Source organism: Labeo rohita, chromosome 19, assembly GCF_022985175.1.
Source record: "Labeo rohita strain BAU-BD-2019 chromosome 19, IGBB_LRoh.1.0, whole genome shotgun sequence".
Taxonomy (NCBI): Eukaryota; Metazoa; Chordata; class Actinopteri; order Cypriniformes; family Cyprinidae; genus Labeo; species Labeo rohita.
The window spans coordinates 27,956,671-27,984,026 of NC_066887.1; the positions used below are offsets into that span (position 1 = coordinate 27,956,671).

The 27,356-nt window shown below is 36.8% G+C and overlaps 2 protein-coding genes across 2 annotated transcripts; one reads left to right on the plus strand and one right to left on the minus strand.

Moving 5' to 3' along the window:
- Positions 1-2,908: 2,908 nt before the first annotated feature.
- eva1bb (eva-1 homolog Bb (C. elegans)) lies at positions 2,909-11,779 on the plus strand. Its single transcript, XM_051135973.1, has 3 exons — positions 2,909-3,192; positions 10,361-10,508; positions 10,942-11,779. Exons 2-3 carry the CDS (start codon positions 10,442-10,444, stop codon positions 11,385-11,387), a joined length of 513 nt encoding a protein of 170 aa, XP_050991930.1. The 5' UTR covers positions 2,909-3,192; positions 10,361-10,441; the 3' UTR covers positions 11,388-11,779.
- Positions 11,780-13,410: 1,631 nt separating this feature from the next.
- thrap3b (thyroid hormone receptor associated protein 3b) lies at positions 13,411-27,001 on the minus strand. Its single transcript, XM_051136518.1, is given in 12 exon segments — positions 13,411-14,654; positions 14,845-14,991; positions 15,847-15,948; positions 15,950-16,121; positions 17,306-17,466; positions 18,513-18,588; positions 19,454-19,565; positions 19,759-19,934; positions 20,020-20,580; positions 21,026-21,781; positions 22,849-22,987; positions 26,721-27,001. Coding segments are annotated over 11 exon segments (2,616 nt in total). The 5' UTR covers positions 22,971-22,987; positions 26,721-27,001; the 3' UTR covers positions 13,411-14,423.
- Positions 27,002-27,356: the final 355 nt, after the last annotated feature.

Consider the following 27,356-nt stretch of genomic DNA (forward strand, 5'->3'; position numbering starts at 1 on the left):
GAATTCTGGTGCATGCTGGGAAATTTGATGCATAATCTGATGCATGCACCTGCTTAAGTGAGTATGTTGCCCACATTATGTCCTTTTGTCTCCTCAGACTCTTATCTGAGGAGCATGGTTCACTGTACCGTTAATGATAAGATGGTTTCATTGGCTGTTGCTAGGCTTGGGATGCCATACGGTTAAGTGTCGCTACAGGTGCTTAACTCTGTCAGACAGGAGCACAAAGAGCTCTTTTAAACTAACCGTAGCCTGAAGCGGCAGGCGCTATGCCCACTGCAGACATTTCCTGTTCCACCCCACAGGGTTAACCCTCAACAGACAGAGATCTTTCTGGCATGCTTGACGTGGCCCGTCCCAGAGGTTGGGCAGTCGGCCTTATTCAAGCCAGCACACGCTGAAAGAAGCATCATTTAGGGGAGTGTTTGAATGCTGAAAGCAAAGACAAACAGTAACAGAAAGAGGCTGGGTTGAGTTTTACATTTGCTACTTATTACTTTTGAGCTCTGCATGTTGTATAGATCACTTATTTTTTTCTCTCTTTATAAATATTAATATTGTAAAGACTATTTTCTGAAAACAAAAAGTGTGCAGGGCTTGATTGTGTCAAAAAGACTGGTGCTTTAGAGATTTAAATTTTCTCAGAAATGCAAAGTGGCACAATATTGATTTTTAATTTTTGGGAGGGATAAAATACAATCATAAATGACAAAAGCATTAAAAATACACTAAAAACAGTAATATTGTGAAACATAATTGCAACTTAAACTAATAATCTAACAACTATTACTCCAGTCCTGTAATATGCTGATTCCTTGTATTTCCTTGTGTCAAGGTTATAAACTGAGACTGAGAATGCAAATTTTTGATATACATATATAATTTTAGTGCGGCTTGATAAAATTCAGGGGCAAGTTAACATAACAAGTTAACATTCACAGATTTTAACATTTCATTTTGCTTTCTAAAAACTCATCCTGAATCATATGATTAATTGTTATTTCATTGAGAAACCCTGAAGTAACAATAAAATATTTTTTTTTTTTTTTTTTCTTGTGTAGTGAATGGGGTTTGTTCACTGGGGTTTGTATGGTATTCTCTGTCTTCATTATTTCATATAATTAACAGTATAAATGGGGCTTGAATTATGAAGCCTTTACACAATACCAGTCAAAAATGTTTGGACAGTAAGATTTTTCATGTTTTTTCAAAGAAGTTTCTTCTGCTCAGCAAGTCTGCATTTATTCGGTAAAAAGTACAGCAAAAACAGTAAAATTTTACTATTTAAAATACTATGTAAAAATTTGAATATATTTTAAAATGTAATTTATTCCTGTGATTTCAAAGCTGAATTTTTAGCATCATTACTCCAGTCACACGATCCTTCAGAAATCATTCTAACATTCTGATTTGCTGCTCTAAAAATATTTATTATTATTATTATGTTGAAAACAGCTGAGCAGAATTTTTTTCAGGTTTCTTTGATGAATTAAAAGTTAAAAAGAACAACATTTATCTGAAATAGAAATCTTTTGTACCATTATAAATGTCTTTATCATAACTTTTGATCAATTTAAAGCATCCTTGCTAAATATAAATAAAAGTATTTTTTTAAAAAAGTATTTCTATAATTTCTTTCCTCAAAAAAATAAATAAATAAATAAATTATACTGACTCCAAGCTTTTGAATGGTATAATGTGTAATCTGTTTTATTTCAGATAAATGCTGATCTTTGGGATCTTTCTATTCATCAAAGTATCCTGAAAAAAATGTACTCAACTGTTTTAAATATTGATAGTAATCATAATAAATGTGTCTTGAACAGCAAACCAGCATATTAGAAATTTAGCTTTAATCACAGGAATAAATTACATTTTAAAATACACTGCCCTCCAAAAGTGTGGAAACGCCCTAGAAAAGTGGGGTTTTGGACAAAATTGGCATGAATCCTTTTTAATTTGTGATAATTTTGCACTGATAAGGGACAACACAAACACAATCAAAATATCCACCATTAGCAGCTATTACAGCTCTGCATAATCTGGGCCTTAATTCATTGTATTCTAATCTTAATTGGCAATCAATTGTTAAAGCTATTAAGGTGTGCTGACCCAAAAATCTTTTAAAAACCTGGGCCAAGTTTAAACCAGTAACCAGGCATCACAGCTGGCAAATGGGCATGTCTGACTTGCCATTATTATGTAATCAAAATCAAAATTATTATTGCTGGTCTTCAATGATAATGTTAAGTTACTTTAACCTATTTGCACCAAAAAAAATCATAAGGATTTATGAAGATATCGTCCAAAACCACACTTTGCCAGGGTTGTTTCCAAACTTTTGGAGGGCAATGTATATTCAAATAGAAAGCAGTTATATTAATAGTGCAAATATTTCACAATATTACTGCTTTTGCTGTATTCAGAATCAAATAAATGCAGGCTTGGTGAGCAGAAGAGACTTCTTTAAAAACATTTAAAATCTTACTGTCCAAAAACGTTTGACTGGTAGTGTATATTAGAAAAGGGGCTCACAAGGGGACCATTATATTTTGGGGTCCTTGGCATTAAAAAAATATACATTTTTGAGGCCACTATATAAGTGTATAAACTATATTAGACCATACATTCAAACTATATTTAAGCGGCTACATTTAGCAGAGAATCTATAGTCTGTCTGAGCTTAAAGCAAACAAGGTGTGTGTTTCTCTGTGGTTTAGACACCCACACAACACACTCAAATACACATGTGTGGACTTGAAGAAGAGGTTTACACTGATCTGGTGACCAGCGGGCGTGAAATGTGGCCTGGATCGCACCGCCATCCCGAGGGTGTAAATTCTAGTCTCATGTCGTTCGCCCCTCCCTGACTCTATTTTCCCCTCTGACAGGAAACACCTCCCTTTGCCCAAACTGCTTTTCTACGGTCTGGTCCAGTGAGAGAGCCGCTGTGTATGTGTGAGCACAGAGGGCTGCTTCTGCTGCTTCTCCTGATGTCAGGCACAGACATGTGTCAGTAGACAGACACAGAGAGAGAGAGACAAAAACTGTGTGTTTGGAGATAAAGCACCTCTCAGCGTTTCGTGTTCCCACTTCAGCTGCCAGTGCATGAGGTCACTGCGCCTCTGGATACGGGACTCATCTTTCCTCCACCAGGACGATCTGGATAGAAACAATGGTTCGTTAGAAAAGGTAAGAAATTAAATACTTCATTTCTGTTAAAGGGATAAAACGTCAAAACTATCTTAGACTTGTGAAACTGTTGTGATAGCAGGTTCAAATATAGTTTGGATGGATTAGTTTAATTAAAAAGAGCTTGCTGTTACTTTTAAGCAATTGGAGATTTTCATCTGCCAAAAAATATCTATCTATCTATCTATCTATCTATCTATCTATATAACTGGGTGAACTTACTTACTTTAGTTACTTTAATATTATCAACCAGAATATCACCATATAAACCATATAAATACCAGAGTACCACCATATACTGTGAATCATTAATAAAAAAAAAATTATATATATATATATATATATATATATATATATATATATATATATCACAGAGACTTTAGGGTGGACTGTTCTGACTATCCAGTCACTAGAGACTTGTCTGACCCTAGCAACTGCATAGAAATGCCCTAGCAACCACCTATGGCATCCTACCAACTGCATAAAAGCCCAAACCAACTGCGCAGAAACAAACATGCAACCATCTACAAGAGCCTAGAAATTGCATAGCAGTGCTATAGCAACACAACACCCTGGCAACTAATTTGGAACTATATAGCAACACCCTAGCGACTGCTAAGCAACACTCTAACAAGCACCCACAGTAACTGCATAGAAACAACCTAGCAATCACACTCATCAGCAAAGAAATTGCATAGGAACTCATTAGCAACTGCACAGCAACACGCTAGCAACTACCCATAGTACCCTAGCAGCAACATTGTAATGCACTAGTAAACACCCACAGCATCTTAGAAACTGTATAACAACTTAGCAACTGCAATGCAACACCCTAGAAACCACCCACAACACCCTAACAAGCACCTACAGTCACTGCGTAGAAACAATCAAGCAATCACTCACATAAGCCTAGAAGTTGCATAGCAAGTCATTAGCAACTGCATAGCAACACCCTAGCAACTACAAAGCAACACCCTAACAAGCTCCCACAGTAACAGTGTAGAAACAACCTAGAAATAACACATCAGCCTAGAAATTGCATAGAACTTGTTAGCAACTGCATAGCAACACCCAGGAAACCACCCACAACACCCTAGCAACTGCAAAGCAACACCCTAACAAGCTCCCACAGTAACAGTGTATAAACAACTTAGCAATCACACACATCAGCCTAGAAACTGCACAGAACTCATTAGAAACTGCATAGCAACGCCCTAGAAGCTACCCACAACACCCTAGCAAAACTGCATAGCAACACCCTAGCAACTGCAGTGTAACACCCTAACAAGCACCCACAGTAATTATGTAGAAACAACCTAGCAACCACACTTATCAGCCTAGAAATTGCATAGGAACTCATTAGCAACTGCATAGCAATCCCCTAGCAACCACCCACAACACCATAGCAACTCAATTGCAACCACATTGCAACGCCTTACCAACTACCCACAACACCTTAGCAACTGCAAAGTAACACCCTAACAAGCTCCCACAGTAACTGCATAGAAACAACCTAGCAATCCCACACACAAAACCACCCACAAAACCACAGATATTGCATAACACATTAGCAACCCCTAGAAACCACCCACAACACCCTAGCAACTGCATAGCAACAACCTAACAACCACCCACTGTACCCTAGCAACTACAAACTGCATAGCAACACTCAACAACCACCCACAAAACCACAGATATTGGAAACCACATTAGCAACACCCTAGCAACCACCCACAACACCCTATCAACTGTGTAGAAACAGCCTAGCGACCACCCACAATACCCTACCAACTACAAACTGCATAGCAACCTCCTAGCAACCACCCACAACACCTTAGAAACTGTTTAGCAACACCCTAGCATTGAGAAAAGACCACATTTTGTTCAAAGAAAATATAAAATATAGTTTGCTTTGATTATGATAAAACCTTTATTAGGAAAATACTATATACATGTACAAAAAAATGTGGCGACTCTTTGCAAACCAAATTTCTTGCATTTTATAAATGACTGTATTTTATAAATCTCAATTTATACATGACTATAAATAAAAACACTGAAAACAAGTATTAAAATCACTTTTTTGGTTTGTTGTTAATAATGTGACTATATAATACCTCTTAAAAAAAGCTGCTTTTAAAGATTGCTGACAGGAGAATATGCAGTAAAGCACGAGCTCAGCAGGTTCTGCTGCTACATGCCTGCAGGTTTGCTCTTCTGGGAAAAGCTCTGACAGGTGTTAGATGGTATGTTTGAGATGTTTTGTCGAACTGTCGATGACTCACGGCTGTGGGGCAAAACTCAGGCCACTTAGCCACTGTCTGGTATGCAGTGTCACTAAGAGGAATATTTTTGGAACTTGTGGCGTACGTCCCACGCTAATTGGTACTTGGAGGAAGACTTGACAATGTTTACAAGCTTCTAGTGTAATCTCATATTCCTGGTATCCTAGTTCCTGTTTGTCATTTGTTTATGTGAGAGAATGTAGTTTGTGTTTGCTAAACCACACTGGAGGGGCTTTACAGGCCTGCAGAGAATAACACAAAACTGACACGCCACAAAAACACCAGCTTGCCTTTTATATGTGGAATTACTTCAAGTACTGTCAATATTTTATAGTTTAAAATTTGCTCTTATGCTACTTGTTTACATAAAATGCTATAAGTAATTATTAACATTGTTATAACTATAAATAAAAAATATATAGTATTATTTAAAAATTATGTAATACTCAGTTTACTCCTCCTCCTCCTCTAACTACTACTACTAATAATAATAAATATTAATTAAAAATTATTATATTCCATTCAGTAGTATTGCATAATTAAACCAATTATGATTATTAATTAATAATATACATATGTGTATATATATATATATATATATATATATATATATAATTATTATATTCAGTAACATTTATGTAATCATTTTATTTTTTTTATTGCCATTTTATTGTTTAATGTTTATTTTAAACTGCTTTATGCTAATTATGGTTACATATAATATTACCATTATTATAACATGAATGTGTTTAGAATTATAAATATTATTATGATTATGATTAAGTAATATTAGTGAGACACCACAAAAACACCTGCTGTGATTTTATCACTTCAAGTAATATGCTAATGTTCATATAAAGTATTGTAATTAATTATTACTATTATTATAAAAATATTTTTTATTATATATATATATATATATATATATATATACTTTATTCATTTTATTATTAATATTCAGTGTTCTACTCCTACTACTACTCCTACAAATAATAATAACAAATATTAATTAAAAATTATTCTATTCTATTCAATAACACTGCATAATTACACATACGGTAATTATTAAGTATACATATAATATATATCATTATTATATTCAACAATATTTAAGTAATAATTTTATTGTTTAAAATTGCTTGTATGCTAATTATGGTTATATTACCATTATTTTATCATGAATGTTTTAAAAATTGTTGTTATTATTATTATTATTATGTAATATTCAATATACTACTATTAGTACTACAAATTATTATTATAATAAATAATATTGTATAAATAAACATTGTTAATATTCATATTGTTAATGTAATATTAAATAATCATATCACCATCACTACCATCTTTTTGTTATTTAAGAATATTGTATGATTATATTCAATTTAATAATAATAATAATAATAATAATATACTACTAGTAGTACTACTAATTATTATTATATTAAATAATATTGTATAAATAAACATTGTTAATATTAATATTGTTAATATAATATTATATAATCATATCATCACTGTCACACCCCTGTGGACTGTTTTGTTGGTTTAGCCCTTCTGTGCCCTTATATGGTCTTTCCTGTTCCGTTTCTTGTTATGTCGTCATCGGTTAATTATCTTCACCTGTCTGTGTCTCCTTAGCTACCCTTTATAAGTTTCATTCAGTTCCTTTGTCGCTGTCTGATCTTAATGTTATGTTGGAGTGTGTTCCCCTGCTGTTCCTGTCTGTACCCTTGTTGAATTTATTATTAAAAACCCGTTTGTTTGATTTCCTCGTCCTCGGCTCCTTCCTACATCTCCTCGCTACACACGACCCTGACAATCACCACCATCATTTTATTAAGAATATTCTATGATTATATTATTTATTATTATTAATAATAATAATTAGCAATAATAGTAGTAGTATTTTTATATAATCATATTAAAAACAATATAATTAAAAAATTATAATTAATTTCTAAAATCAATTTATACAAATTTAGAAATTCATGAGAAACGTACATCTCATGAGTACATCTTGTGATCATATTTTGATATTTTTGTCTTATGGGATTTCTGAAACGAAGAGAAAAATACAAATGAGATTTTACGGTACACAAAAAAATAGTCCTAATTGAGTCTATTTAGTATTTTTAGCATCTGAGCTACATTAGTCGAAGTTAATGAGCTCTGAAAGATCAGCAAACCTCTAAACAACAAAACATTACTTCAGGTATCTACGAGGGGAATTTTGAGTAGAGTTTTGAATAGACATTTTGAGCAATGCTATATAAAGACAAAGAATCACAGTCAACATAATGTGCTTCACTCTAGTGTACTAAAGTTCTGCCAAGAGCGTGGCAGATAGGGATCGGGGCGGCGGAGACTTTGGGCCTTAATGGCGTAGATTACCGCTTGCTGTAATTACAGGCCCCAAGAGGAAACAAACAGGAAAACAATAACATGGCACCTCTTCCGTGATCTCGGCATGGTCTCAGCGTCTGCGGCTTTTATGGTTTGGTGGACGCACACAGGGAGTCACCGCATTTATAGTTTCACGCTTTTATCGTTTCCTCACTTGGGCCGGAGGAGATACTCGTCAAGCACACATCCAGGACTCGTGCGGCTCCAGCATGGGAAACTCAGATGTCTCAGCTTTAATTCTCCCCCTCCTCTTTTCCTTCTTGGAGAGAGTGACACAAGCTGGATTCTTCCCAATTTCCCAAGGAAGAGTCCCACGCAGACCCCGAGCAGCATGTGAATGCCTTCACAGGATCTCGGTTCCTGTGGGAAAAATGGGAAAGTTTGTCTGAGAGCAAAGAGTGAGTCGTGGGTCAATGCAATAATAACAGCAGTTACAAATGGCCTGTGTGGAAAGAGACTGATATAATGCTGCTTAATGGCACAGTTCACGCAATTTCAGCCTCAGGGTCCAAAATAAATAAGTTATGGCCCATTTGTCTAATTATGCATAGAAGGGCATGTTGTTTTAGCTGTCCTTGCAATGCTAAACCAAGCATCACTGTTGGTTTTTCAAAAGCCCTAATATTAAGTATTAAACTTTGTGCTCAACTCAACACTGTTTGTGCTACAAATGTGAATGATATTCTACCTAAAATCAGCAACTAATCAGAACTATGTAGCAACCATCCACAATACCCTAGCAACCACTTAATACACCATAGCAACCACATAGCAACAACCCATACCACCCAACCATTCTGAACATACTAACTGCATAGAAAACTGCATACTAACTGCATACAAAGCAACCACCCAGAACACCCCAGTAAACGCATAGCAACCACCTAAAACACCCCAGCAACCACATAGCAACAACTCATATTACTCTAGCAACCATTATGAACATCATACCAACTGCATGGGAAACAATCAAAACACCATAGAAACTACAGAGACAACTCAGAACATTGAACCAAGTAGTAACCACCCAGAATACCGTAGCAACCACCCAAAATGTCCTAGCAACAACTTAGAACATGAAACCGAATAGCAACCACCCAGAACACCTGGTTGAACTTCATAGCAACTACCTAAAGCAACCTAGTAACAACTCAGAACATAGAACCAAACCCTAGCAACAACTCAGAACATGGAACCAAATAGTTACAACCCAGAACACCCTAGAAACTCCATAGCAACCACCCAAAACAGCCTAGCAACAACTCAGAATATAAAACTAAACCCTAGCAACAATCCAGATCATGCAACCATACAGCAACCACCTGGAACACCCTAGCAACTGCAGAACAACCATCTACAACACCCTAGCAAATGCATAGCAATCACTTACAACACCATAACAACTGCATAGCAACACCCAAGTAACTGCACAGCAACCACCCAAAACACCCTTGCAATAAGTCTGAATATCAGACAAAGCAACCACTCAGAACACTCCAGTAACCTCAAAGCAACCATCCAAAACACCCCAGCAACCACTTAATACACCATTACAACCACATAGCAACAACCCATACCACCCAACCATTCTAAACATACTAACTGCATAGAAAACGGCATACTAACTGCATACTAAAAAGCAATCACCCAGAACACCCCAGTAACCGCATAGCAACCATCCAAAACACCCCAGCAACCACTTGACATATCAACCACATAGCAACAACCCATACTCATAGCAACCACTCAAAACACATTAGCAACAACTCAAAACAAAAAACTAAACCCTAGCAACAACTCAGAACATTGACCCAAATAGTAACCACCAGGAACACCCTAGCAACTCCATAGCAACCACCCAAACAGCCTAGCAACAACTCAGAACATAATACCAAACCCTAGCAACAACTCAGAACATGGAGCCATATAGCAACCACTCAGAACACCCTAGCAACTGAATAGCAACCACCCAAAACAGCCTAGCAACAACTCAGAACATAAAACCAAACCCTAGCAACAACTCAGAACATGGAACTATATAGCAACCACCCAGAACACCCTAGCAACTGCATAACGACCACCCAAAACACCATAGCAACAACTCAGAACATGGAACCTAATAACAACCATCCAGAACACCCTAGCAACTGAATAACAACCACCCAAAACAGCCTAGCAACAACTCAGAACCTGGAACCAAATCTTAGCAACAACTTAGAACTTGAAACCAAATTGCAACCATCCAGAACACCCTAGCAACTGAATAGCAACTCAGCAAAACACCCTAGCAACAACTCAGAACATGGAACCAAATAGCAACCATCCAGACCACCCTAGCAACTGCATAGCAACCACCCAAAACAGCCTAGCAACAACTCAGAACATAGAACCAAGAAGTAACCACCCAGACGTTTGTATTAGTTCTTTACCATATGTGACTGCTGTCTCTGAAGCATCTGCATTTTTTTCTACCACAGGGGTCAAGCTGAAGGTCACAGTGAGAGAAAATAGAGAAGAAAGCAAGAGAAAGGAAAATCAGTCTGCCAGATAAAGCCAACATGAACCCCATACGGAAAGACATGGAGCTGCTAAGTAACAGCATGGCTACCTACGCCCATATAACAGGTATAAGAGCATTCAACACAAACAGCTCATTACTGCCCAGGTCAAGATATCGAATGGTGAAAGGCAGCTGGCTAAGCACTCCATAGGTTTAGGTTGGTTTTGTTGATCTCCATCGCACGTTTGACCCCAAGAACAAAATAACAACCCATTCCATGGACTTAAGTGTTCTGTTTGATTTGGCTTCACACGTCTGACTTCATGAGAAATGGCCTAAATGTTCCTAAAGACATTTCTCTTTATTTCTGCAGCTTCAGATTTTTCATCAGTGTCAAACCTGTCTAGAAAAAAAAATGTTAACAAAAATCTTACTGACCCTGAAAAATACATTCATAATTTTATATAAACACCATTTTATATATTTATTACTATTAATACTTTTGATTCTGGTATAAAATGACATTTTCATGACAATTTTCCTTCCTTTTTTCAACAGAGAACATGGAGAGCTTCGCGCTGTACTTCATGCTGGGTGTTTGTTCAGGTCTTCTGCTGGCCTTGGTCCTCCTCATACTGGGCATCGCCTGCCGACCGAGCTCAAAAACAAAAACAAAAACAAAAACAAAAACACCCTCCTCACCGGACAAGAAACGACTGAAAGAATCTAGCGAGGAGGAGGAGGAAGACAAGGAAGAGGACCAAAGTGAGGAAGGGGATGACGAAGACCTAGAGGTCCCAGTGGTTACTGTGAGCCCCATGAGCGATCAGACCCAGCTAAACGGAACCATTAAGAGCGTAAATGTGTTTGCTTCAGCAGAGGAGCTGGAGAGAGCCAGGAGACTGGAAGAGAGAGAACGGATCGTCAGGGAGATCTGGAGGAACGGACAGCCGGATATACTCGTCACCGGCACAGGCACACTTGGACGAGTTCACTATCACTAGTAGTGTTTTTTCTACAGGACGCCGTTGTTTCATGCAGATATGGAATACAACAGGACATTTATTTGTGCAACAGATTTAAAATGGGATGGATTGAGCATGCTCTTAAGTTTTTTTTTTTTATAGTGATGCTATTAAAGAACCATTTTGTATTCCCCAAAGAACCTTTTAGTGAACAGTACTTAAAATAACAATTTGTGACCATGGACCACAAAACCAGTCATAACGGTCAATTTTTTGAATTTGGAGATTTATACATTGATACAAGCAGAGAAAATATGATTTCCATTGATATATGGTTTATTAGGATAGGACAATATTTGGCCAAGATACAACTATTTGAATATCTGGAATCTAAGGGTGCAAAAAAAAAAAAAAAAAAAAAATTGAGAAAAGTGCTCAAGTTCTTAGCAATGGATATTGCTAATCAAAAAATTAAGTTCTGATATATTTACAATAGGAAATTCACAATGTATCTTCATGGAACATGGTCTTTACTTCCTATATCCTAATGATTTTTGGCACAAAAGATAAATCAATAATTTTGACCCATACAATGTATTTTTGGCTAAATAAACCCGTGCTACTTACGACTGGTTTTGTTATCCTTAGTGTGAAGAACATTAATGATCTAAAGAACCCTTTTTCCACAATAAAGAACCTTTAGTATAATGTAAAGTTTCCATGGACGTTAAAGGTTCTTCAGTGAACCACTGATGGCAATAAAGAAATTTTATTTTAGGCCTATATTTAATTTTATCTGCAAAAATCTGTTTTGAAGTTGTTTTCAAAGCCCTTTTTGTCTTTTAAATCAAGTTTTGATGAATCCATGTTTTTCCTTCGCATTTTTATATATAAATACATTTTAGCACTTATTGTTTGTATATACATACTGTATGTATTTTTAAATATAAAAATAAAACCAAAGATTTTCACCTAATTCTGACACAGTGATTGTTACATAAATAAGAAAGTATCCATTTGTAAATTTTATGGGTGTAGCTTCCAGTCTCATCCAAGTCCAGCTATTTTTTAGCTGTACAAAACTTGCTTGATATTGCAAATTGGTGTCTTACCATATTATTTAAATGTTTTACCTTAATTATGAGCACACTGGTTTGTAGTGCAAACAGTTTTACCATATACAGCACATTGTTATTCTTCTTTTTATTTTCCTATAGTGGATAATGAACAAGTCCCACCCATAGGCTTACTTCCACGTTGAAGAGGCCCAAAGGTCAGTTCACACCAACAACGATAACTTAAATTAATGAATGTCGTGAAAACACTCTAAATACTTCATCATAACTATATAGATTGTTTTCACGACGCAACATCAATCTGCCATTGGCAGCACTGAACATAAACAACGCCACTAAACTGAACGAAACTTGCATATTTTGCTGATTATTGCTGCTGAAAATGGTCAGTTATTGTCATGCTTTGGGCTGTATACTCACCATTCAGACTGAGAAAAACATTTGGAGTACTATAGACTGCCAAAACTTATAACAAATCAAGTAGAAGAATGAAAAAAAAAAAAAAAAAAAAAAAAAAACTGTCTGAGGATCAAAAGGCATTTGTCGTTGACCAAACTGAACCAGGATTTCCAGGACAGGAATCAACGTTCATGTTTGTTCGTATCATTTATGGTCAGCTGGGTGAAATATTAGGCTTTATTAGTCTTAAATGCACTTTACTCACTGCTTTTTGTCTGTTGTCCAATCCTTCTTTCATGCAGAGTTTAGCTTTAATCTTAATCACACACACCTGAACCCACTAATCTAACATACATACAGGGTGGTGTGTTTCAGCTTAACCTAAAATGTGTACAAACAAAAACAGTTCAAAAAAGTTGAGCAAAAAATGAAACAAATTGTGACTTTAAACCATGAAACGGCTCACATTACATTACAGTACGACCTCTTCATAAAATCACTAAAAGCCTCCAGCTGTTGAGAGCAGCTGTTCCCACCGATGTGTCTTACAAGGCCAATGCAAATCGAAACAATAACAAGATGACATGTACCAAACAGAGGACGGGTTTTATTTCGAATTCACCATGGAGACTGAAAGCACAGAGTTAACAGATTGTAAATGTTAACAGAACGTTGAGTCACAGCATTACAGTTAATGTCATCACAAAGCAGGATTTCTACACTGAAAAGAAAGCAGCTGAGTCCCCCAGTTATATCCTTACAGTGCAGCGTACACAGATCAATGGAAGAAAATCCACGTGATCTAAACATGCAGCATGAACTATTTTACAATTTGTTTAATAGTTTAACACAATAATGCAATAAATGCATCATTACAAGCTTTGTCTTGCATGTTCTATTATTATCTACACTTTAAAATCTGATGAATAATGATCTAAAACATATGACTTTTGTTGTTGCTCAAAATAGAAAAAAACGTTTTAATTACACTTCACAAAGTAAGTGGACATTAAGTCATTAGTGGCATAATTTAAGGGAAGAAAATCTGCTAAATTGGATGTTAAATATCGCTGAGAACCAATTGGTTAGAATTAATCTGTACATTTTTAAAACAGAATTTTCTGGAGAAAATCGGCCCAGTACACAGTGTATTGGTCCACAAGGGATATGCTCCAATCAGACTGAACCATACAGCACAAGAGAAAAAATACAAAAGATTGCAGCATGTATGAATGAGTTTACATGCAATTCCAAACAAAAAGGGCAAATCTACTGGGGAAATCAAAATTTAAAAAACGTAAAAAAGGAATCATAAAACTACAGTTACATCTAAGGCACAAGTGCATAGATTTATTGCACTTTTTAAATGAAAATCAATTAATTTCAGCCACCGAATGGCTGAATTTATATTATCAATCACTCCCCACAACCCCGGAAAACAAACGAAAAAAAAACAAAACTGAAGAATAATAGCAGATGGTTTGTTGCTATAAATGACATGGCTCTTTTGGGTCTTTACAGTCCAACATGTGAACACACAGGGATGTATTTCTCACAAAGACTCTCAAAGAGAAGAGCACACAAATGGACACGAATCAGTCTATGGCTTGGAAGCAGCATTGTCCCCAGACTTGTCGTCGTCTTTGTGTTCTCCGCCTCCTTCTCCCATGTCTCCCTCTTCAGCGTTGCCCTGGAACATGTCGTGGGTCCACTTGGGGCTGCCGCCGCTCTTGCGAATCATGAAGGTGGCCCTGCCGCGTGGGTAATTTCCTCTGCCGCGCCCCCGAGTGTCCACCCACTTCATCTCCCCTTCCTTGTCCCGGTCGTCATGCTGCAGTTGGATGAGAGAGAAGTAAATTCAAACTCTCCTACTGGCCACCATGCAGCTTACACTGTCCCAAAATTGCTCTCTTATACAGGATGAGACTGTCTGAGCTATATGCCAAGCAACCCACCACCAGTTTTTGGTTTTAACGTGATGTTTACGGGGGCGCGTGTATCTGAGATTAATGTTAGCACACCTGGAAGTATTTCCGACTCTTGGGGGTGTATTCGGGGTCCCAATCTTCGTCCTGGGGCCGTGGAGGGCCGCCCATATTGGGGGGGTTGTTATTGGGGTTGTTGCCTGGGTAATTTCCCCGGTTCCATCCTCTTCCTCTCATTCTCGGCTGCAAATACAAGAGAATAGCAAATCAACTAAGAATCGAGGAGAACATCGAAATATATGGGAAAAAAACTTGAGAAACAAATATAAAAAACACTAACGTGGAAAGCAGTCATAAAAATATAATTTACTGTATAATGTGGATTGAATAAACCAACTTCATCTTCAGAGTTACTCTGAAAGTTACTCCATTTCAGTTGATAAAAACAACTGTCACACACCAACAGAACCTCTAAACTTTTTACTTTCAAACTTTTTTACTTTTTAAAATAACTGTTTTCTATTTTAAATACATTTTAAAACAAGACTGTGATTTCAAAGCTGAATGATCCTTCAAAAATCATTCTAATATTCTACTGACTCAAAGCTTTTGAATGGTATAGTGTATTATGTTACAAAAGCTTTTTATTTCAAGATAAATGCTGATGTACTCAACTGTTTTAAATATTGCTAATAATACAAAGAAAAAAAAAACATATTTCTTGAACAGCAAATCAGCATATTAGCATGATTGCTGAAGGATCATGTGCCACTGAAGACTGGAGTAATGATGGTGAAAATTTACCTTTGATCACAGGAATGAATTACATTTTAAAATATATTCAGATAGAAAGCAGTTATTTTAAATAGTAAAAATATTTCACATCATTACTGCTTTTGCTATATTTTGGATCAAATAAATGCAGGCTTGGTGAGCAGAAGAGACAGAAACAACAACAACAACAAAAAAAAAGACATTAAAAATCTTACTGTCCAAAAACTTTTGACTGGTAGTGTACATAAAGAAACAAATTTCGTCTGTAACTCATCAACGATCATTAAGTCATGTCAGCGTCATAGAGAACTGTAGGAAACTTACAAATCCCCGATCATAACCATGACCTCTGTCATATCCTCCTCGGTCGTATCCTCCTCTGCCTCTCTCATAACCCCTGTCCATGTGGCCCTCATAGTCCCGGGGGGCCGCGATCCATGGGCCCTGGGTACTCCCTTGACCCCAGACGGGCCTTGTTAAAACCCCCTCCTCCCTCCATGTGCTCCTCCGGATGGTACAATCTGTACGAGCGAGGGGAGGGAGAGGAGGACGACGATGAGGACGAGGAAGGAGAGCGCTCTCGCTTCTTTTTGCTTTTCCTTTAGAATAAAGGAGGAAAGAGTTAAAAATCATCCGATGGAAAATAATAAGTCTGTGCTTAATCCATTATTTGAAATGAAATGAAGTGAAAGGGTAGAACTTAAAGGGACAGTTCAGTTCCAAAAATAAAAATAATCCTATGATTTACTCACCCTCAAGCCATTCTAGGTGTATATGACTTTCTTCTTTCAGATGAATCCAATCAGAGTTATATTAGAAAATGGCCTGGTTCTTCTAAACTGGCAGTGAATGGGTGTTGAGATTTAAAATCCAAAAAACTATGTTCATCCATTATAAAAAGTACTTTGTACAGCTCCAGGGGTTAATAGGAGCCTTTGGGGTTAACCCAGAGCCTTTGGAGCACTATTTATGATGGATGCATGCCCTTTTTTTGGGCTTTGGAATCTCAATACCCATTCACTGCCATTATAAAGCTTGGAAGAGCCAGGATATTTTCTAATATAACTCTGATTGTATTCATCTGAAAGAAGAAAGTCATACACACCCAGGATAGCTAGAGGGTGAGTAAATCATGGGGTAATTTTCATTTTTGGGTGAGCTGTTCCTTTAATGTTATCTAGCTATTTGTGATTGAGGATATATAACTAAATATGTATTTCCCCAAGGAAATAGTTAGATTAAGAAAAAAAGTTAGGTTAAGGTGTTAGGCTGTGCTTTTGTGTAAATTAAATTCTACATCAGAGCCATTTTGCCTTCTGTGGGAGCTGTATGAGAACAAACACACAATGTAAGACCATTAAAAATTACAATTTGTCGTCCATCTGATTTTGAATAGTGAGGTTCATATTATGAAAAAAAAAAAATAATTAATTAAAAAAAAAATAATGAAATAAATAAAAACAAATAGCATACATAAGACTGAAATTATATACAAAATTTTAATCGACTCACATCTGTACATTTAGCTGATTTAGAATTAGAATGTTCGAAACATAGAATTACAGAAATTTGAATTATACAATTTTTAAGCAATAATACAGTGCTTCCTCCCAAACACTAACAACTAAATAAAGTGTTCCACTGTAAATAAAAACTGTTACATTAAATCAGCATTCAATCATCAATTACAGTCAGCACAAGACTAAGACAACATGACCCAGGCTTAAAAATAGAGTACTAATCAAATATTATTCATTATAAAGAATCAAAGAGTTGAACATACTTTGATTTCTTGTGTTTGGAGGATCTGTCAGGGGAGAGTTCGTGGCTGGGCGTGCGCGAGCCAGCTGAACTCTTTCCCCCCTCTCGTTTAGGGTCCTTTTTACGGCGCTCAATAGCCAAGCGAAGGTCCAATGAATCACCCTCATGCCTTTTACCATGTTCCTGTAGAGACACAATAATATCCAAAATAATTAACACATTTTCTTGAATCATTAATGTAAACAACTAAAGGTGAGAATTCTTCAATTTCGTCTTGACATACCATGTGATTACAACTAAATTTAAAGTTTGAAAGGACAGTTCATTCAAAAATGAAATTTAACTCCTCATTTACTCTCCCGGTGGTTGTTACAAGCCCAAGTAATTTTTTACTTAATTCGATTTCTGCAGCTTGTCAGCATTCATCCTCATTTACTTTCATTGCATAAAAGCAGCGGGAGATTCTGATAAATAAGTACAGATTTCATTTTTGTGTGAACTAACTCTTTAACATTAGTTAAATATGCATATATGATTCATTCAGGGTGAACCTAGGCACAAGAAGAGGCTGAGAATATTTGCCTCACACTGAAATACTCATGGCAATTAAAGTCAAAATCCAGCTGAAAAGCTCCATCTATTGGCCATCTTCAGGAATAACCAAAATTCAGTCCTCATTTTTTCAGTCACCCTCTATGACTGTAAAGTCTTAATGAAACCAACAAAATGTTTGCTAATTTAAAATGTAATGTGACAGAACACGATATATTGGACACCCACTGAAAATGTGACAGACGTCCATTAACACGCGAGACTTCATGACAAAACAAAAAAACTAACCAAAACAAAACCAAAAAATGCACAGTTCTCATGGGAAAGCAGCATGCTCCATGCTTTCCCAATGTTGATTAATACTGAGCCTCACTTTTTTGTTTTATAAACACATTTTTGAGGAGATATACTTACTATTGCATTGGTTAGCGGTCCAGTGAAAGGCTTGGACACAGGATCAATTGTCACTTCCTTTTCATTAGCCATTTTGTTTGGGCAAGTATGTACCCATGATTAATCATACGACAAATGCTGGAGGGTGAGAGCGTAACGCTCAATAATACAAGACTCAGATTGGGGTTCTTGTGCATTAGCATTATACACCTCATAGCACATTTCTGCTGTTTCAGCTGGTACACATTTGGGCAGGAATTTCAGATTTGAAAACGCTGTGTCACCTTGTAGCCGCTCTCTTCGAAATCCTCAAACAGGTGAGAGTGCTTCTTAAAAGCACTGGGAGACACATCAATTCGCCTGTGGAAGAACATGCAAAAAAAAAAAAAAAAAAAAATTAAGAGAGGAACAAGACATTTAACCATAATAATTCACAAAGTGTTCAGAGACACATACAGTGCCTTGCGAAAGTATTCATACCCCTTCATTTTTTTTTTCCACATTTTATGTTGCAGCCTTATGTTAAACTGCTTTAAATAACTTTTCCCCACATAAATCTACATTCCACACACCATAATGACAAAGTAAAAAACAGATTTGTGACAAATTTATTAAAATTAAAACATGGAAATAAGTACATTGCATAAGTATTCATACCCTTAACACAGTACTTATTTGAAGCACCTTTACAGCCACAAGTCTTTTTGGTATTGGAATTGAGGTTTTGTTCTAAACATCTTCCATTATAGATAATGGAGGCTACATGCTTCTGTGAACATTCAGTTCAGCAGAATGTTTTCTAAACTCTTCCCCAGATGTGTGGCTTGATGCAGTCCTGACACTAAGATCTACATGCAATTCTTTTGACCTCAGGGCTTGGTTTTTGCTCTGATTAAGATGTGTGTGCCTATCCAAATTCAAACCCATTCAAACCACTTAAAGTGTAGTAACATCTACAAGCGATATGAATGCTCCTGAGCTAAATTTCAACTGCCCCAGGGTATGAATACTTATGCAATGGAATCATTTCAGTGTTTTTCTTTTTCTAAAAAAAAATTACAAAGTTGTTGCAAACCTGTTTTGTGCTTAACGTGGAAGAAAAAGTAATTTAAAGCAGTTTAACACAAGGCTACAACATAACATGGAAGAGAAAAAAAAAGGGGGGTATGAATACTTTCGCAAGGCACTGTAAATGTAAAGCAGACCCGAATACAAATACACCTACCTGTGGATCTCAGGACTCTTCCTCGGCTTCATCATTTCGATCTCTGCAGCTTTTCTTTGGTATATTCCAAATCGCTCATTCAGAGTCAACCCGGATGATTGGAAATGCTGAGCTACATTCAGAAGGTAAATTAAAAAAAAAAGTCATGTTTTGCATGCCACTATTTAAACATTTTCAAATAAGAAGCCAAATTCTTCGAACGTCACAAAAAAGGGGACCTAGGTTTGCACCCTGAGGCACCTCAAAGCACAAAGTGCAGAATTAAAATGTAGGATTTCACAACCACCAGCTTAGTCTGGAATTACCTTTAATATGATGTACTATGGTGACTATATGTTGAGCAAATAGCTCTGAGGGGCTTCTGCGAAGCTGAGCAGACTGAATATGCTGGAAGATCGAACGAAACTCCTCATGATCTTTTTTACCAGGGTGCACAAGATCCCGTGACAAACGTCTTTCTTTAGCTAAAGCACCTGTTGAGCTGAAGAAAAGCAGAGAGAGTCATAAATATGCACCTGAATGTCATACAAAAATAAACAACAGTAAATGTGATTTCAAATACATACCTTTCTCCATCTTCAGTGAATGCTTTTATACTGAAATTAAACTGCGGGTCTTTCTTCGCTGAGGATTTAGCTAGAGGCGAGGCTTCTCTTCCAGCTGGAAACAGTGGCCTGCCTCTATTCTCTGATACTCTGGATGGAGACGGAGAGGATGGACTGATCCTGCTCTTTTTCTTTTCCTTCTTCTTGGAGGCCTTCTCTTCTTTTCTAGACGCATGCTTCCGACTGCGATAAAGCTCCTCGTCCAGTCCCTCCTCAACATCTTCATCCCATTTCCCGAAACGCTCATCGGTTAAGTCGCGCATCGTGACGACGGTTTTTTCTTTGTATTTGGATTCCTCTTCGGTCTTCCTGTCTTTCATTTCTTGGCGATACTCCTCTTCTTCTGCATCTAAAAATGGAAGTCCTTTGTCAGTCTTTGGGCCATCATAGCCAGAATCGGAGACGTCGAAAAGCGTTCTCAACTTACTTCCGCTCTTCTCGCTGTCAGCGTCGCCCAAGCTTAAAGTCTCACCTCTGCCATTATCCCTGTCTGATAAGGGCTTTTTCTTTTCTGCCAAAAACCTGAGGTGAACGATTGCAAGTTACTTAGATTTTTATACATCAAGGAGCAGATTGTATTACAAAACGGTTACATTTTCAAACCAGCACAACCAGCAAGATAAGAAAGGTTACTTACAACAAACAATAGTTAAGACATGCGCAAACTTATGGCTCAACTTTTCAGCAATGCAGACACGACTAACCAGGATGGGTTTTTATTCCATACTTACATCATTAAAACTTTATCTCCTAAATTATGGGATTGCAAACAACCTCATAGCACAGGTAAACGCCCATTTGTGACATTTGAGTTTGAAATTGGTTTCCATTATAAGCTCTATTCTTCCAAGGATCTTTGTTGCTGTACAAGGACTAAACACATTTGAGAGAATGATGATTGATTAAAAACACCTGGAGGACAAAGGAAAGAGAGGGAAAACATCCAAAATCGAAAGCAAAAACATACTTTTTGAAAGCGGTCGAGATGGAGGCCGATTTGTCTTCGGTCTTCGCGTCTTCCTTTGAGAAGAACCCGAAGCCACTTGAGGTTGACGTCTTTGCCGGCGGACTTTTACTGGCAGGGCCGATGCTTCGCCACAGTGGACCACCGTTGCCGGCACCTCCGGAAATGGACACTTTGATCTCCGGCTGACCACCAGCAGATGCAGCATTGCGTTTGGGGCTGGTATCGTAGTCAGTTAGGCCTTCCCACTTGGTACTGTGTTCCTCCGGGGTGCTTCCTGCAGGCTTGGAAGATTCCTTGCTGGTTCCCTTGCTCTCCCCTGGTGAACCCCTTTCTTTGCGATCTTTAGAATGGGGTCGTCCCGCACTAGAGTTGCGTCGATGTGGGGACGACGAGCGAGAGGAAGAGCTGGAACGCCTGGAACGCACAGAGGATGACCTATCGGAATGGCGTGAGCGGCTACGGCTCGGTGATCGTTTCCGTGGTGGTGTGTGGGAACGCGAACGCCCCCTCCTAGGGCTGTACGAGTGGTCATACGGCTGCTGTTGGTCTCTATGGCCGTGCCAGTTGTTGGAACGGTAACCATAGTTGCTGCCACCTCTATGATAGTTACCTCGTGGGTAGAAGCCACGCCCTCTGCCCCGGTACGGAAAGGGTCTCCGGTAGCCACGAAAACCACGGTTATACCCACGATTGCCCTGGAAATCTCTGGAAGGATAGTTCCTCTCCCTGCTATGCGAACGGGATCTTGATCTAGAGCTAAGGACCAGAAAGATGGAAATTCAAAGCACAAAGATCAGAGGGGGAAAGAATGTAGTTATGAATCATGACCACTTGATGGCGCTACAGAATCAATATTCACACAAACAGCATGATTTCCTTTATGGTTTTCTGCATGAGCAATTTCTAACTTCAAAAAGTCTTATATCACTTCCTGTAAATTTACCAACGGATGTTACTCTTGCAAGCCCTTTACCGCTGCCTGAAAGATTATGCCGCCTAAATGTACGCTTTCATCACAATGTTCTGAAATTACATATATGGAAATTTCCTATAAAAGGAACTGCAACTTGAACTTGTTACCTAAATCTACCTATGCATAAAGTTAGACATGTTTAGAGCTTAACTATACAGCCACCGTGGTCCAAATTTACCAGACTAAACCAAACATTTGCTAACAAGAAAATAGCTTACCGTTTGTGCTTTTTCATTGGAAAACAGATTAATAACAACGTTTACCAACATGCTAAGCCACATGCAGCGGAAAGAGGTAGTCACGACAGACAAAGAAAAACGTTTTTAGCCTAACGCGCACACGACATGTAAAAAACAAAAAAAGGGTGGGCTGTTAGAAAAGAAAAGCAAAATGTAGAGGAGGAGCAACCTTCAGGAAACTATGGTATCTTATTTTAGTGCTATTTGAATATTCATTGACTGAGTCAAGGGTTAGATAAAGTGTTCAGACGCAGCTGTTTTTAAATGGAGCCATGACATTATAGCAGTTTAAAATAACCAGATTTTCCCCTGACTTCATAGACAAGGCTTAAGCCTAGTCCCAGACTAAAATCTTATTCTGAGGTGTTACAACTGAAAGAAACTTGCACTGACTGATCTTAAAATTTTGTCTCAAGATGCACACCAGTAAGGCATGTTTAAAAAAAAAAAAAAAAAAAAAAATTACTTAAATGTCCTAAATGAACTATGGCCTAATCCTGGCTTAGTCTAAGCCCTGTCTGAGAAACCAGGCCATTATATTTTTAAATGTTTAAATTCCAATTAACAGTTTGTTGCAAAGAAAGTGGCTGGATTCTGTCCTATCTGTCTACCTGTAGCGACGCTTCCTGGACCTCGAACGGGAGCGACTCCTTGAGTGAGATCGTGTGTAGGACCGTGATCTAGACCTGGACCTGGACCTGGACCGAGAAGCAGAATTCGGGGGCTTGGACATCTTTATATTCACAGTATCTGAAAAGAGAAAACACATGAACACAGGGCTGCACAATTAATTTTGATTACAATTACGCATGCCACAATTATGTAATTGTTCAAATGCACAATTACTATATATATATATATATATATATATATATATATATATATATATATATATATTTATATACACTTACATTCTGCATTCTTAAGATTTTTCCTACAGGTTATCTTAAAGGTTTTTTTTCTTGTTGTTTTAATTTTTTATATTTAAAGAAGAAACTATATACAAATGCAGTTGCTTCAAAACATCACTCAATGTAAATTGTGATAATCGTAAATTAATATTCGCAATTACAATTCCAACGGAATAATCGACAATTATGATTTTTGTCATAATCGTACAGCCCTACATGAACACAAGGCACATGAACATACTCATGCAGCAATGCAGAAATGTGGAGAAAAGTCCCCTAAAAATAAATAACTAATTAAACCTTTATTATATTAAAACCCTGTCATTTACCCGTTTGTCATATGCAAAATAGTGATTTAAACATTTTAATGCTTAATGGGATAGTTCACCCAATTCATTTTCATTTCATTTCATTTTTGCATGAATTGAATATACCTGCATGAATTTCTTTTTTCCTAAGATATTTTGACCTCCATAGTATGGTAAAAAATTACTATGGAAGTCAATGGCTACCAGCAACTGTTTGGTTACCAAACATTTGTCAAAATATCTTCTTTTGTGCTCAACAGAAGAAAGAAATTCATGCAGGTTAGACAACATGAGGATGAGTAAATGACAACAAAATATTCATTTTTGGGTGAACAATCCCTTTAATGACCAACAACTGATATGCAGACCCAAATTTTAATTGCTGTTTTTTGATGCAATAACTAATTACATTTCAACAATTAAATTATTATTAATTGTTGTTATTTATGAGCCTGGACCACAAAAGCAGTCATAAGAGTCATTTTTTAAAATCTGGAATCTGAGGATGAAAAAAAATCCAAAATATTGAATAAATCACCTTCAAAGCTGTCCAACTCAAGTTCTTAGCAATGCATATTATTAATCAAAAATTAAGTTTTGATATATTTACGGTAGGAAATTTACAAAATGTCTTCATGAAACATGATCTTTACTTAATATCGTAATGATTGTTGCATAAAAGAAAAAAATAAATAAAAATTGATCATTTCGACCATACAATGTCTCGGCGATTCCACGCAGAGCATAATTACAAACTGAAACACTTGCAAAATCCAAAACTTGCAAAATTCTCAGAACAAAAAGGTTTTTAGAATGTCCAATATCTGTATTTATTTTATTGTTTTACAATTCTTTTGTTTTCTTTAGGAAGCCTGTAAGCACTTATTTTTTTATTGATATTAAGCAGATCTGGGGGTCAAAAAATATATATGGTCTGTTTATAAAAGCTTACATTTTATACATTTAATAACTAAAGAATCTTGCAAGCACTTTATTTTCCCCCTTTACTCGTACTGCACAAAAAGTGATTCAATAACATTGAATGGTTTGCATATGATGGTGCGTTCTTAATTACAGCTTTCCTAAAATTATGTCCTATTCATAAAATAAGAAATATCCCAATATATCGCCTTGTTTTCAATATTGCAATGCATAGCAACATATCGTATCGCAACCCCTGTATCGTGATACGTATCGCCAGATTCTTGGCAATACACAGCCCTAATATACACACATATATTATTTAAACAATTTTTATTTTGGATGCGATTAATCGTTTGACAGCACTAATTTTTGCCTATTGTTACAAATATACCCATGCTACTTAAGACATTTATGCCATTATATTTATTAGGTCTCCAATCAACAGAATTTATGAACTCTTATGTTGGTCACAGTCATTTTGACCTAGAGAGGGTTTTTTTTCCCCCCTTACTTACTTGGCTTATACAGGGTATCTTGCACATACTACATTTTTTTATTATTTTTTTTTTATTAAATCCTACAGGTCATGCAAGTATTTACTTTTAGGAAATGATGATTGCTCTTTATATTCAGAAATAAACAACATGACACTGAATTAATCTGCAACCTAAGTTGTTCTGAGATCTAAATGGTTGCAAATTTATTTACATCTCTGTTTTGAGCATCAGCTACTGTTTAAATGTTTTTTTCCAACATAGTAACCACTATTTATAGGTCTAGCTGACAATGATTACTGATATTTCTCCACTCCAGTAAACTAAAGCAATATTGATCATGGTCACCTGAACTAATTCCCGTTTACGGTAACTGATGCAACTCCAACGCATTATTTGTCTTCAAACATACGTGCTTGACTTTACTACCTGATAAACATTTACATAAACCAACATTGTTGTTTTTTTTTGTTTCTTTTACCTTGACCCTCTATGGATAATTTCTGTGGACCGTGTGGACCGGATAAATCAAACATTAACAGAAAACAACTCTGAGGGTATGCAGCAGATAACCACAAAAATGAGAACCAAACTGACTTGATGGGCCAGAAAGCAGAGGGCGAAACAGTTTCAGATTCTTAAACATGCAAAACAAACACACTTCCTTATAATATTGTGCAAATTTTGCAGAAGTCATTTGCAATACCACTTCATTTGCAATATATATAGACTCTTGTTTTCATTTCTGACCAAGTATATATAGCTCACACTGGCTGGTTAATGTTAAAACCTCAAAGCTCTGCTTTTCCAGTGTGTTGCTTTTATCTAGTAACACGAGATGCCTAAGTTAATTGATATGCAGCATTATTCAGTGTGGGATAGAGATCAGGGTGTGCCATACAGCATGAAAGACTTGTATACATAAAGTCTACGCATTTGACAGGCAAATTAGGAACAGGAACAACTGCCAAGCAATTTTCACCCAGTCCTTTGGGGTAAGAGACAGTCCAGCCCAACCAGCGCAGCTAGTTTCTAATCTATCCAGGAAATACTATGGAAAACGACATTTGCACTGATCAAATCATCAGTACAAAGTACACTCATTTGATGTTTCTCAAAACCTAGTGAGCTGTCCACCTAAACAGCATTTAAGACTCCATCAGTAGTAGATGGGAAGTTCAACAGCCAATTTAATAGGTACAGAAATTCTGAGACACCCAAAAATGCTGTCTAGGTAGGCAGCAAACAGCTTACTAGATAATGTTTTGCTGTCTAGACAGGCAGCTCACTAGATGAAGACATTATGGAAAATGCTATCCTTCAGATGTGTTCAGAAACAGCCATTTTATGACATGTTCAAAAATACTTTCGTTTTCACTTCTTCATGTTAATGGTGGAAAAAAAAAAAACAATGCGTTCAGGACAGCACGGTCACATTTCAACCGTAACTTCGATTTGATATAATCATCTACAAACATACTCATTCAGGATTGTTTTAAGGTTACAACTAAGGATATTTAATAACAGAAATAATGTTTAACAACCTCATTGTGTTTATAATAACATATACAAATCTAACTGAATAATTCTATCGGTATTTACAAGCAAAACGACAAATGACAAATTAAGTCGCACTATGCTACCAAAATACAGAATGTTATCAAAAATCCAATTAGACTGATGCTGTTAGCCACTATGCTAACACTAGCCCCCTTAGCTCATTCGAAACGCTTTAAACCCCACAAAAGCAGACACTATGATAAAAAATAACATGAAAAAACATTTCTATAAGAAACACTAACATAAAACATCGTTTCAGTCTTAAAATGTGTAAAAATAGACTCACCTGAGGCGCTATTCAGATGTGATTAGCGCTAGCTCAGTTGCTGAAGCGCTGCGCGTAACGTTACGCGACGGAGGAACAACGTGTATTATTCGCCAAACACTGGTCTGTATGCGTCTGATTTTAATTATGCTGATCTATTTCGACCGTATAACCTATATGAGTTCAGTTGTGTAAGATTTCTAAGTATTGAAACTGAGAAGTAGCCATTTGGTCGCCTCAGGAAACGCAAGATGCTTCCGAAGCAACTCACTGTGATCAGACCCAGCGCTTCCTGATCAACACATGCGCACACACTATGGATTGTACACGCCCCTTTCTGCTGGCCTTCTTGTTTTTTTAAATAAATGTAGAAATGTAGAAATAAACTATGAATGCTGACTTCAAACTTGACGTTTGAAGCTTTTAAAGGCCTGAAAGATACAATAGTGTTAACCCATTCCTCAGTTCATTTAGTATGAGCTCACATTTGAATACACATACGAGTTTTTCTCCAAAAAAGCTGGATGTTAATATAATATATGGCCATTTTATTTCTCTGAGGGTATTGCTGCAGCATCTAGGCCTACACATGGTAAAACAGACACAGCGCCTCCATTTCAAAACACCTGTTGAAAGCTTCTCAGAGTGACAGCTGTA